This window comes from Kogia breviceps, chromosome 19 (genome assembly GCF_026419965.1).
Source record: "Kogia breviceps isolate mKogBre1 chromosome 19, mKogBre1 haplotype 1, whole genome shotgun sequence".
Lineage (NCBI taxonomy): Eukaryota > Metazoa > Chordata > Mammalia > Artiodactyla > Physeteridae > Kogia > Kogia breviceps.
The window spans coordinates 14,883,003-14,895,770 of NC_081328.1; the positions used below are offsets into that span (position 1 = coordinate 14,883,003).

At 52.7% G+C, this 12,768-nt stretch overlaps 1 protein-coding gene across 6 annotated transcripts in view; it reads left to right on the forward strand.

The window, feature by feature from the left end:
• Positions 1-12,768, forward strand: part of SEZ6 (seizure related 6 homolog) — a 99,617-nt gene that overhangs the window by 79,993 nt on the left and 6,856 nt on the right. For all 6 annotated transcript variants that reach the window (XM_067022082.1, XM_067022079.1, XM_059046330.2 and 3 more), the window contains 2 exons: positions 6,491-6,686; positions 10,667-10,852. In XM_067022082.1, coding sequence (XP_066878183.1) covers positions 6,491-6,686; positions 10,667-10,852 — 382 coding nt within the window. The remainder of the gene's footprint in view (positions 1-6,490; positions 6,687-10,666; positions 10,853-12,768) is intronic.

Genomic DNA, 12,768 nt, shown 5'->3' on the forward strand with positions numbered 1-12,768 from the left:
CATGGGAGGAGAGGAACTTTTTTTGTTTTTTGTTTTGGCCATACCACGCGGCATGTGGGACCCTAGTTCCCCAACCAGGGATCGAACCTGAGTCCCCTGCATTGGAAGTGCGGAGTCATAACCAATGGACCACCAGAGAAGTCTGGAACATCTTAAAGACCCACAAATCACACTCCTGTGCAGGTCAGCCTGACACCGTGCTGAACCCCTGCCATGTGACCACAGCTCTGGCTAAAGGCTGGGCCCCTGGGCAACACCCTCTCAATTCCCTCTCTGTGAGGAACAGCTTCAGGGGTTCCAGAATCCCTAACAGCCCATCTCTCCATGGCTTAGACCACAGCCCCTCATAACCTGCTTCCTCCCTGGCCCCCACCTCCCTTCAGGATGCTGCAGCTATCTGTGCCTTCTGAGGCTGAGGGTCTGGGCTGCCTGGAGGAAGAAGGCCAGGGCCAGCCCTCTATGATGGGAAGAGGCTTGCCTATTTCAGCTGGGGATTGGGCACTGGGCTAGGCTCTTTTTAGAGAGATCCAGAGAAGACCCTTCAGGATGAGTGGGCATGAGCCCCATGGCCCATGCGGGTCCCATTTCCTCTCCAGGCAGCCAGCTCCCCTGAGAGCTCCAGGCCTTTCTGGGCCTGACTCATGGCTCTCACTGTGCTTGGCATTCCAAGAGCCTTCCCCCTGGCAGCCCCATCTTGGCTTGGCTGCTCTCTGTACCATCTGGAGCCTGGACACAGCTGCCCACAGTCCCTGCCCTAGTGCCCCAGATGGCCCCATTGGAACACTGCTCTCCCATGCCAGGCCAGCTGCCAGTTTGATAACCAGAACACCCTACCCTTGTAGGCCAGGTCAGGGCCAGGCCTGATATGGATGCAGGAGTAGGGTGGTGGGTCAGGGGGGTGAGGTTTCTCAGCAACCTCCTCTTTCTTGGCTCCTAGAAGGCTTATCTGAGGGGGGGTCACAAGGGAGCAAACAGGTCTAGCGCCATGGATTTAGGCCCCTCTTCCCCTCCCTAAAGCAGACCCTACCCCATAAGTGTTTGTAGACAAGCATCAGTTAAGACAAGAGCACAGAAGCTGTCACATAGAGCACAGAAACTGAAAGTGGGGGGTTCCAGTCCTGGTTCTGCAGCCCATCTCTCAGTCACTGGGCTAAGCCCCTGGCCTTCTCTGGGCCTGTTTCCCTTTCTGTTAAAGGAGGTTGAACCAGATGATGCAAAAGGCTCCTCTTCTGGGTGGGAAGCTCCCTCATAGCCCAGAATGGGCAGTAGCATCTCAGGCCCTTGACCCTGTTTCCTGCTTCCTAGCAGCTCAGAATCTGGGCTGGGGAGAGGGTGGCTCCCAGGTACAGTGCCTCCCAGGCAGAGCCCTGGCAGACCTGAGGTGAGGTGGGTCCACAGCCTGGGTGAGGCCCAGGTCTCTCCAAAAAAGGGAAAGAGGGCTGCTCATGCTGCTTCCACTCTGTGCTGAGCCCCGTACAGGTGGGATCTAACTTAACCCTTCTAACCCCACGAGGTGGGTGTGATTATCCCATTTCACAGATGAAACTGGGGTTCAGAGATGTCATGTGACTTGCCCAGGGACCTATCAACTAGTCGATGATGGAGCTGGGAGTTGATCCCAGGACTCAAGAGTCCCTGTTCTTCCCCTGGCCCAGAAGATTGGCCTGTTCCAGAGAGCTCAGTTGGGAACAGTTGGAGAACTCCATCCCCAACCCCTTTTCTCAGCCCAGCCCTGCCTGCTCCTCTAGGAACCCCATCTGGAATTCTCCCAGTTTCGGGGGAGAGGCCTGGGATGTTTGCATGAAGACAAAGCACTGGACCAGGAATCAGGAGTCCTGGTCTGGAGTCCTGGCTTTGCCTTGGATTTACAGTATGCCCCAAAGAGGAGCTCTCAACTTCTCTGATTACGAGGTTCCCTTCTCTATATGACTGGAGGTAAACACAGCCTGCCCTGCCTCCCTTATTGAGGATTTGTGAGATCTTTGAGGATAATGGGTGTGAAAGAGCTTTGAAAACTGTAAAGGATCTCATGGGAAGAATTGTGATTCTGCTACTGTTGGAGGGAGGGAGCACATGTATGTGTGGGCATGTGTGCCAGGTCATGTGTTTGAGGGAGTTGTGTGCATGCAGTGGGTTGATGTCAGAGTGCACACACAGGTGCTGGTGATCAGGAGAGTGCAGTGGAGCAGGGGCTGTGGTCAGCTTCTGGGAGTGGGACTCAGGCACTGGGGGAGGGGCTTACACACAAGTCATCCCTGAGCTCATGGCCTGTGCAGGGTTGTACTAAGATGATTGTGTGCAAGGACTTGTGGCACCATCCTGTCTATGAGTCACACCATTAGAGCATGTCCTAGAGACCGACTGGCATCTTCCATGGGGACAGACAGGCCAGTCAAGGCTGATGGTCTGGGGTTGGCAGAGGGCAACCTGAATCCTCCCCACCTCCCATCCAGGAAGGAGTCAGCCCCCTCAAAGCAGCCATATTTCCTTCCTTGAACTGACCCCTGGTCTGCTGGAATCTGGGTGGTGTTAGACAGCCCAGAGTCCTGTGGGAATTGTCCTCGGCTCTCTCTGCTTCTGTCTTCCCCGGCCTGATCCCCAGCTCCCCTCTTGTCACTGGCTAGGGGTGTGGGTAGACAGCCCTCGTGAGCAGAGCTGACATTTCAATCTGTCTCCTGAGCCCTTCAGATGCCTGCAAATTACATCAAGACTTCATCACCCCCCTTGTCTAACACCCAGCCCTGTCTGGCCCCTGTCAGGCCTGGCCCTCGAACAAGTGACAAATTACATCTGGCCACTGTGGCAGGCCTGCAAGTGGGTGCTTGAAACCCAAGGGACCAGCGCTGCATAGACAGCCATTGTGAGAATAGAGTACCTTCTGGATAAGAGCCCCAAGTAATCAGGCCCACTCCATTCCATGCTCTCATGGCAACCCCTGCTACCAGGCCAGCTTTGAGGGGCCCATGCCTTCCCCAGATCAGAGGGGGACAGAGGTCTCAGCTCCCAGTTTTCTCAGCTTTACGGGCTTCTGGGGGGAGAGATGGCTCAACATCTTGCAAAAAGCCCGGTGTGGCCAAAAACCACCTCCCTGCTAAACCTGGCGGACCTGGGACCCAGAAATAAAGATGTCTAGAAATCTGTCTGCAGGCGACACCCGCATGAGGTTAGGAGGGAAGGAGCTGCCTTTGCCTCCAGCAAGGCCAGGCTCTGCTACTTAACACCTGTGTGACCTTAGCCTCTCCCAGCCTCTGTTTACTTAAGGGGATTTTACCACCCACCTTACAGAATTCTGGTGAGGATGAAATAATATCTGTAAATAGTACAAGGCTTGACACATTGTAGGTGCTCTGTGAATGGTAATTGTTGTTATTGCAGTTGCCACTGTTGCTGGCTAAAAAGCAGGGTCAGGAGCTGGAAGATAGGGGTCAAAAGGGTGTTTATGGGAACTAGGAAACATGCTAACTTCATGTCTACTTCTCTGCCTTCACTTCATTAGTAATTTCCCTGCAGTGATGTCCTCCCTTCCTCCTCCTCCTCCCAGGCTCGCAGCCCCACCTGCTCCACGTGCTCTCCCTGAGCCTGCCACCCCTCCACTCCCCCCTAGAGGATTCCTGCTGCATGCATTCAGGCCCACTTAAGGCAGAATTATATGCTGCCTGGCATCTCTCGATAATTACAGATTCCACGTGTGTGAGTCTTGTTTGCCCAACTCTAGAATCACAGAATCTCCAAGTTTGAGGGGACCTCATCCAGCCTCCGCCTGCTGCAGGAATTCCCTGAGGAATGTCCCTGGCAGATGGTCCGGCAGCCTCCACCCAAATGTGCCCTGGAGGGGAGCTCCTCATGGAGAGGCTGCACATCTGCCCCAGCCCCCTGCCTTGAGCCTTCTCTTCAGCCCCAAAGATTCCCTAGGCCTCTTCTCACAGGCAGGGGAGTCTGCAGGGCACATATGCTCTCAGCACCCACAGTCTGAGGGGCCCAGAGCCTAGCGCAGCCGTGTCCTTGGACCTGGCTGGGCTCAGCATCCTCTGTGCTTCTCAGTTTACAGAAATCTGCAAGGAATGTACCTCTAGCGACCCACACATTCACCCTTTCCACACATCTTTATTGCAACTGGCCAATGAAGAGGGCATTGTGACCCAAAAGGCTACCTTTAGGTTTTATAAGAGAGACAGATGGTAGAGGGGCCTGAAGTAAAGGAACTGACTGGCCTGGCTTGGGAGGCAGAGGATGGTGGCCCTGAGACCTGAAAGAATGAGCAGCTTCAGCAGGAGAGGAGAAACGGAAGGCATTCCCTGGGCAGGATCCTGCATATGCAAATGCCCAGAGTAGGGGAGGGAGGCGTGGCCTGTGGCTGCAGTGAAGATAAGAGGCTGGCACAGCTGCTGAGGCCAACTGTGAGCTGGGAAGTTTGGACCTCTTCCTGTGGACAATCTGAAGTCACCAACAGGGTTTGGGTAGGAGAGAGACATGGTCCAATCTGAGACAGCCGGGGCCAGGGAGATGAGTTGGGGATGGGAGGGGTGAAGGCCAGGTGAGGAACATTGGGTGGGGGGGGAGGGTGGTAGGTTATCAGAGCCAAGATAGAGGCAAAGGGATAGAGAGGAGGAATCAACTGAAATATTGGGGAGATAAGATTAGGAAGGATTTGGTGACTCACCGGATGCCACTTAACTAGCTCAGGCGGATAATCTGTGAAGGTCTGCCTCAGAGCAACATAGTAAGGACCTTGGAAACCATGTAGATCAGTGCTTCGGAATCACCTTGTTAAAATGCAAAGGATGAGGACTTCCCTGGTGGCGCAGTGGTTTAGAACCCGCCTGCCAATGCAGGGGACATGGGTTGCCTCGGAGCAACTAAGCCCGTGCGCCACAGCTACTGAGCCTGCACTCTAGAGCCCGTGTGTCACAACTACTGAAGCCCGCGTGCCTAGAGCCCATGTTCCGCAACAAGAGAAGCCCCCGCTCGCCGCAACTAGAGAAAGCCCACGAGCAGCACCGAAGACACAACACGGCCAAAAATTAATTAATTAATTTTAAAAAGAGAGAAAGAAAGAAAATCAGAGATATTAAAAAAAAATGCAAAGAATGATTTAGTAGATCTTAGGTGGGGTCTGAGCTTCTGCTTTTCTAACAAGCTCCCCGGTGGTGCAGATGCTGCTGGCCCAGGGACCACATTCTGAGTAGCAAAGATTCACACTAGACATTTTATATGATGGAGAAAATGAAGCTCAAATAGTCGGCTTACTTGTCCAAGATCACATGGTGAGGATTAGGTCCCAGACCTCTGGGCTCCCAATCCAGTGCTCCTTTACCAGGCCACACTAACACTTCCCCTCTGGGCAGAGTCTGTTTGCTGTCCAATCCTTGTTTGACTGAATGAAGGCATGGAGCCCCGAGGATGCTCCAGGGATTGAAGGTCTAAGGGGCGTTGGGGTGGTGGCAGCGGGGCCTGTGACAGCCAGAGGAAAGGACTGGAAAAAGAGGCCCAGAGAAGAGAGAACAGAAGGGTGGCTGGCACGTGGAGGGGCATGGCATAAGGCTAGGCTGAGCAGTCAGCAGAGGCCAAGTTGGGCAGGGCCTCGAGGGCCACAGCAAGGAGTCTGGACTAGATACTATGGTTTTTGTGGGCTCACTGGAGAGCCACGGATGATTTAAATAAGGAAGCACCATGAGCAGCAACATATCAGGGCTATTCACTGGCTGCAGCTCAGAGAATATTGAGGTGGAGGGAGAAGTGGGTTAAGCCCTGCAGGCAGGGAGGCTGGCCGGAGGCTGCTGCGATGGTCTAGGTGAGCAGTAACAGGGAGGACGGGGGAGGTAGCAGCGGGGATGAAGAGCAGTGAACAGAGTTGGGGGCCAGTTGACAGGAAGGAATGATGGATTTGATGTGCGGTATAAGGGAGGAGGAGAGATGCCAGTTTCTAACTTGGGCCTGCAGATGGATGGTAAGGTCATTCCCTGAGCTGGGGAGCCAGAGGAGCTGCCAGCTGGGGGAAGGGGGTGCTCAGTTTGAGGCAGGCTGGCTGTGAGAGGACAACAGAGGATGTTCAGGGGAAGCTGATGTTTAAGAGCCCACCTTGCTGGCCAGGCCCTCAGGGGACACCATCTAGTTCAACACACCAACTGCATCCCCACCTTACTGATGAGAAAATTGAGCCTAGAGCTATGAAGGGACAGGAGGCGTTTGGTGTAGCTGAAATGCTTTGGAAACAGACATGTTTACAAATCCCACTTGTGCTAATCTCTAGGTGACCCTGGATAATTTACTTGATATCTCTGAACTTCAGGCCCCATTCCACAGGGTTACTGGGAAGGTAAAATGAGCTCTTCCTGCACTGAAGTGCCTAGCTCAGGGCCAGTGGCTCCAATGCCCAAGGGGCACTGAGGATGGGCCATGCCCCTGGCCTGCAGGAGCCTGAGGGCAGCAGGGCTCAATCAGCAAAAAGAAGCCTGACTCTTCTGCTTTGCTCTGTTTATTCTATGGACAGGTCCAGAACATCAGCCTCCGAGAAGGGGAGACAGTAACTGTGGAGGGCCTCGGGGGGCCTGACCCCTTGCCCCTGGCTAACCAGTCTTTCCTGCTGAGGGGCCACATCATCCGTAGCCCCACCCACCAAGCGGCCCTGAGGTTCCAGAGCCTCCCACCACCTGCTGGGCCTGGCACCTTCCATTTCTACTACCAAGGTAGGCCTGGGTAGCTGAGGAAAAGACCAGCCTGGACTGGCTGCCCTCCTGGGGATCTCTGGTGCTGGGGGAAACATGGAGAGACTAGTAACATGCAACTCAGTTGCGCAGGGAAGCTCTGTACAACTGGAGGTGAGTATTGCCCATCTGATACCTCCAGGACCTTCCCTCCTCTACCTACCAACCTGCAGAGAACTGGTCTCAAAGGGGGACTGACACAGAATCAGGCAGCCCTAGGTGTGTCCATTGCCACTCATTCATTCATTCATTCAGTAAACTTTTCCTAGGCATCTGCTCCTTGCGAGGCCTGTGCTAGAGACTGGCAGTATTAAGATCCAGCCAAGTCCTTGCCCTCAAGGAGTTCAGAATCTCCTCAGGAGGCAGACATCTAACAGGCAGTAACAGTAGAAGGCCTCTCCCCAAATGCAAGGGGGTCAAGGTCAAAGGGGCTTGATAGTGACCGTCTAAAGGTCCTTAGCTACCAACCTGGCCTTCCTGAACTGCCTCACCCACCCTGGACCTGGCCATGTCCCAGTCAGCTCAGAACACCGCTGGAAATAGGAGAGTGGCATGATGTAATAGGAAAATCACAGACTCAGGATATGGGCAGGTCTGTGTCTGAATCTCCTTCCCACTGGCTATTGACCTTGGACAAGTCATTTGACCTCTCTAACCCTCCTTTTCCTCTGTTGTAAAATGAGTCCAAAGCACCTACTCCACAAAGTCATGGTAGGGATGAAACAAAATGGTGCATGTCAAGGGCTTAGCACACATCCAGGAAGAAACCGGAACTATGTTAAAGAGCTAGTAGGATGGGAAAGGGAGGAAAAGGGGTTTGGGACTCTATTCCTCTCCCATCAGTATCTCTCCTGGCCCCTTCTGCCTCAGACAAAGTCTTGATCCCTTGCACTGCTGTGACAAGGTAACCAGTTCAGACTGGGGAGTGCTAATGGGGAAATAATTGACATGAACAATTGGCTTGCATTGTCAGGGACGGCCCTGCTGGGAGCCACAATCACTCCTTTGGAGATGGGGATGCTTGGACACCCCCCCCACCAAGGAGTACTCACCCCTTCCTGGCCTCTCCACCTAAACTGGTGGAGCAATCTGGTGTGGCAACAGGGAGCCTGGTGGCCATCAGGGGCTGGCCAGGGGCTTGTCAGAGGCAAGGGGCCAGCTGAGGCAAGGGTGAGCATCTAGGCGGCCCGACTAGCCTCCCTAACGGCTCATCAGTCCTCCCTAGCAGCGGGCATAATTTCACATCACCGTAACCTTCTCTCTTGCTGCAAATTCCTTTGCACAAACCCCCGGACCTTCTCTCTGTTGGGCCAGACAAAGGTGGCTGAAAGGCAGCGAGTTGGAGGCCTGGTGAGGGGTGCAGACCCCAAGGAGGGGCTGGGAAAGCTGGCCTAGTCCTGCCTCTTTCTCAGTTCCCAGAAGCCCTCCCTCTTCGCCCAGTTTTTGTCAATGATCAGCTCTTTCCTTAATGAGTGTAATTCCCCTAATTATAGGCTGTAATTAGCCCTGATCCCAGAGATGGGAACAGGAGCGTGTGCTCATACGTGCGTCTCCCTGGGCTGGAGAAAGAGGGTGCCAGAAGAGGGGGTGAGGGGCCTTGTACCCACACCCCTGTCAGAGCTATCCAAGATAATGTTGGAGATCATAAGGTTGGGCCCTCATCTGCAGAACCAAGTTCCAACTCCCCTCCCACAGCCTCAGGCAGGGTGAGGAAGTAGAAGGCCCTGCCAGGCATCCCCCTCCTCCCTCCTGAATATTCCTGGCACTGGACTTGGCCCCAGAAACAGATGCCAGGGAGAAAATAGCTCAACAGATTGCAGTGATGCAGGCTGCCGGGGAACAGTCGTCATGGCAACAGGAGGAAGCTCATCTTGGGAAGTGGCACTTTACCTACCATGGAGTCTGGGGGCTTCATTGTCCGCCCCCAGCCTCCTGCTGTCACCTCATTGCAGCCCAGTTTCCTAATCTGTGAAATGGGGGACCTCCCTTCCCAGAGCTGTGATAAGAACTCATGAGGAAGATGGAAGTACAAGTGCTGAGCATGACATCTGGCTCATGACCTAGACTGCCCTCAGTGTCACTCGCCGCTCCATTCTGGGTACAGTGTCCCATCCCATCACAGCCTGGGGTTTCTCCCCAGATCATTGTGAGTGGCTGCCCTGAACAACCACCCAGGACAGCCTTTGTTATTACTCTCAGGTTTCTCTGACTCCTGAGCCCAGGTTTCTACTTCATGTGGGAAAGCAGGTAGGAAAGAGGAGGTATAAAGCAGTGGGCTCTAGAGCCAGGAGTTTCAAGCACCCACTCTACCACTTACTGGCTGTGTGGTCAGGGCAACTCCCTCAGTCTCTCCGAACCTTAGTTTTCCTCACCTGAAGGTGAGTTGATAACCCCTAACTTCCTCTTAAGCATGTTGTAGACATCAAGTAAGAAGAGTGTGAAGGCACTTTAGAAGCTGGAAGGTGCATGCAGATGTGAGGTGTTTTTATTAATCAAAATTACAAACAATAACTGCAAGCTGGTGTGTGCAGTATTTGTTCTGTGCCAGACACTGCACATATATCCTCTCACTTAACCTCTCGTGTAACAACATTGGATGCAAACTCCAAATGGGTGGGTAAACAAGGAAACTGAGGCACAGAGAAGTTATGTAACTTGCCCAAAGTGGCACAGCAAGTAAGGGAGCCTGTATTCAAACCCAGGCAGTCTGACCTCAGAGCCCACCTCCTAAGCACTGCCCCATACTGGCTACCAATCACAAGCAATCACTCACTGGCCATTCTTTTAAGAACTCTGTGAGAGAGGGATGAGAAGGAATCATCTCCCCCTTTCACAGACCTAGTAACTAAGACCAGGACAAGTGAAAATCACAAAACTTGTGTCTGGACCCTCGTCTGCCCAGAGGCAGCCCTTTCTTATAGTCATACAAAGGCACACAGAGGCTTGTAGAGTCCCTGCCTGGACCTTTCTTCCTATCCACCTAGTACCATCAGTGAGGGTGGGCCTCCTCCACCCCAAGACCCAGGAGTGGTTCCTCAGTCTAGACCGTCCTCATCTCTCCCACCACCTCCGAGGGTTTGCAGACTATAGCTCAGACTCTTCACTCAGCCCCTCTCCTTGACCACCTCTCAGACCCAAACCCTGACCCCTATTTTTAGCTAAGGCCCCAGCTTGGCACTGGATTGGGATTGGCCGGGTTTTTAAAATAGGATTTGCTGCCACCATTCGGTCATACTTGGTATGACAGTTCTAAAAGTTACCAAGTTTCCCAGGGCAACTTGTCCCTCCCACAACTTCCTTGAAGGCGTGTCCTGCCTGGCCACCCTCGACCCATCCTGTTTTTAAAAAGTCCACAGCCCTTGCCATCAAGCTTTTTAGCATTTCTCAGTGAATACTGGGAAAGCTTTTACTGTCTCTGACTTAAGTGTTTCCTGTTGTAATTCATATTTGTCCCCTATAGGAAACATAACATCAGTACTTTACATCAGTATAGGCTTTTCTCTATTTCAAGTTCTTTCACATCTACAAGTCATTCAATAAACATTTCTTGGTTCCAGGGATAACAAGCTGAATAAAATGCTATCTCATTTATTCTCACAATATCCCTGTAAGTGGGCTGGCATTTTGAACCTCATTTAACAAATGAGGAAACTAGTACACAGAAAGGCGAAGTAACTTGCCTAAAGTGTCAGAAAGCTTGGACCAGAACCCAAGGCTCCAACTTCCACCTCTGTGTTTGCTCCAGTAACCAGCCCAGGCTGCCGGAAATATCACTGGCACCTTCTGGGGAGGGCATCAGAGTCTCTTCTGGAATTCCTGATGCTTCCTCTGACACCTCAAGGCAGGCTGGGACACGCCCCTTTTGCCCTGGCTATGACTCAGCCCACTCAACACACACACACACACACACACACACACACACACACACACACACACACACATCACCCATTCTCTCTCTGCAGCCTATCTCCTGAGCTGCCACTTTCCCCGACGTCCAGCTTATGGAGCTGTGACTGTCACCAGCCTCCACCCAGGAGGTAGTGCCCGCTTCCACTGTGCCACTGGCTACCAGCTGAAGGGTGCCAGGCTCCTTACCTGTCTCAACGCCACCCAGCCCTTATGGGATTCTCAGGAGCCTGTCTGCATTGGTGAGTAGCCCCAGGGGACTCAGTGCTGAACAGGGGAGTGAGGTGGGGGGCTAATTCCTGCTCTCTGTTGCTGTCTGGCACCTTCATTTGCTCTCCATAAGGAAGCCAGAAAACGGCCACACACATCAGTAGCATTCAGCCAACCTGCACTTATTGAGCACTTACTGTATGGAGGCACCACAGGTATACAGAGCAGAATTAAACAGGGACTGTGCCTTCAAGGAGCCCAAAGTTTCAGGAAATGGGAGTGAAGGAAGTACACGGGTCACCAACTCCCAGAGCAGGAAGTTAAAAGTACCAACGAAGAGGGAATTCCCTGGTGGTGCAGTGGTTAGGACTCAGTGCTTTCACTGCTGTGGGCCCACATTCGATCCCTGGTCAGGGAACTAAGATAAGATCCAGCAAGCTGCACAGTCAGGAAAAAAAAAAAAAAAAAAAAAAAAAAAAAAGTACCAGTGAAGAGACAGAGTGACCTGGGATGGGGGAAGCAATCATTCTTAGCTGGGTACTTAGGAGGCTTCCCAGGGGAAGTAAGCATTGAAGGTTTGACATTTCTTTTCTTTTCTTTTTTTTCTAATGAGTGTTGAGTTGTATTAACTATTCATACAGCTGTTATTTAGATGATCATATGATTTTTCCTTTGATCTGTTGATGTAAATTATAGTAACTGATTTTTAAAATTTATTTTTATTTTTGGCTGCGTTGGGTCTTCGTTGATACATGTGGGCTTTCTCTAGTTGCGGCAAGCGGGGGCTACTCTTTGTTGCGGTGCACGGGCTTCTCATTGCTGTGGCTTCTTGTTGTAGAGCACGGGCTCTAGGCATGCGGGCTTCAGTAGTTGTGGCACGTGGGCTCAGTAGTTGTGACACACGGGCTTAGTTGCTCCGCGGCATGTGGGATCTTCCCAGACCAGGTCTCAAACCCGTGACCCCTGCATTGGCAGGCGGATTCTTAACCACTGCGCCACCAGGGAAGTCCCTGGACATTTCAGTGGAGGGAACAATGTGGGCAGTGACACAGAGGTGAGAAGGTGAGGGAGCATTTAGGGACACAGAAAACAGCCAGGTTCGGCTGAGGTCTGAGACATGTGGAAGGGGTAGTGGGAGGGCCTTGAATGTCAGGCCAAGACACTGGGTGGGGAGCTGTTGAAGTTTTATGAGATGGGGAGGGAGGGGCTCAGAGCTATTCCTCAGGAGAGACAGCTGGGTGGTATCTGGAGGCTAGGCAGCCAGCCAGGCAACAGGGCTTGAACTTAGACAATGACTTTGGGAATGAAGAGGAGGGAAGTGTTTCCAGAGTCACTGATGAGGGAATGGGGGGAAGGAGGAGACTCCCAGGTTCTGGCCCTGGGTGATCAGGGAGTCTGAGATTGCTGCCAGTGGAGTGGGGCTTGTTGACAGAAGGGAGATGGAATGTTTCGTTTGCAGCATGAAAGGCAGCTTGGGTTCTTGATACTTATTTCATTCTATGAACTCTTTCTAGGTGCCAGGCATAAGCAGAGGTGAATAAGCCAGACACGGGCTCTGCCCTCAAGGAGCTCTCTGTCTGGTGGGAAGACTGGAAAGCAGCTCAGGAAGTTCAATGCAGATGGAGCTGTGATGGGGGGAACTCAGGGCACAGTGGGCATCCAAGGGAGGGAGAGCTTCTCCAAAATGAGGAAGGAGACAAGGAAAGCTTCCCAAGGAGAAGGCAGGGAAGGATGACAAGCATGTTAGAGCTCAGGGAAGTGGAGTGGATTCCTGGAACAGCACCTGCAAAGATGCGGAGGCATGAAGCAGCACACTGTAGTGAGGACATGGTGAGGTGCACCTGAAGAAGAGGGTGTACGGGGAAGGGCTGAAGCTGAGTCAAGAGAGAGTGGTTTATAAAGGGCTTGAACACCCTCTTGAGCCTGGACTTTATCCTGAGGGTAATAG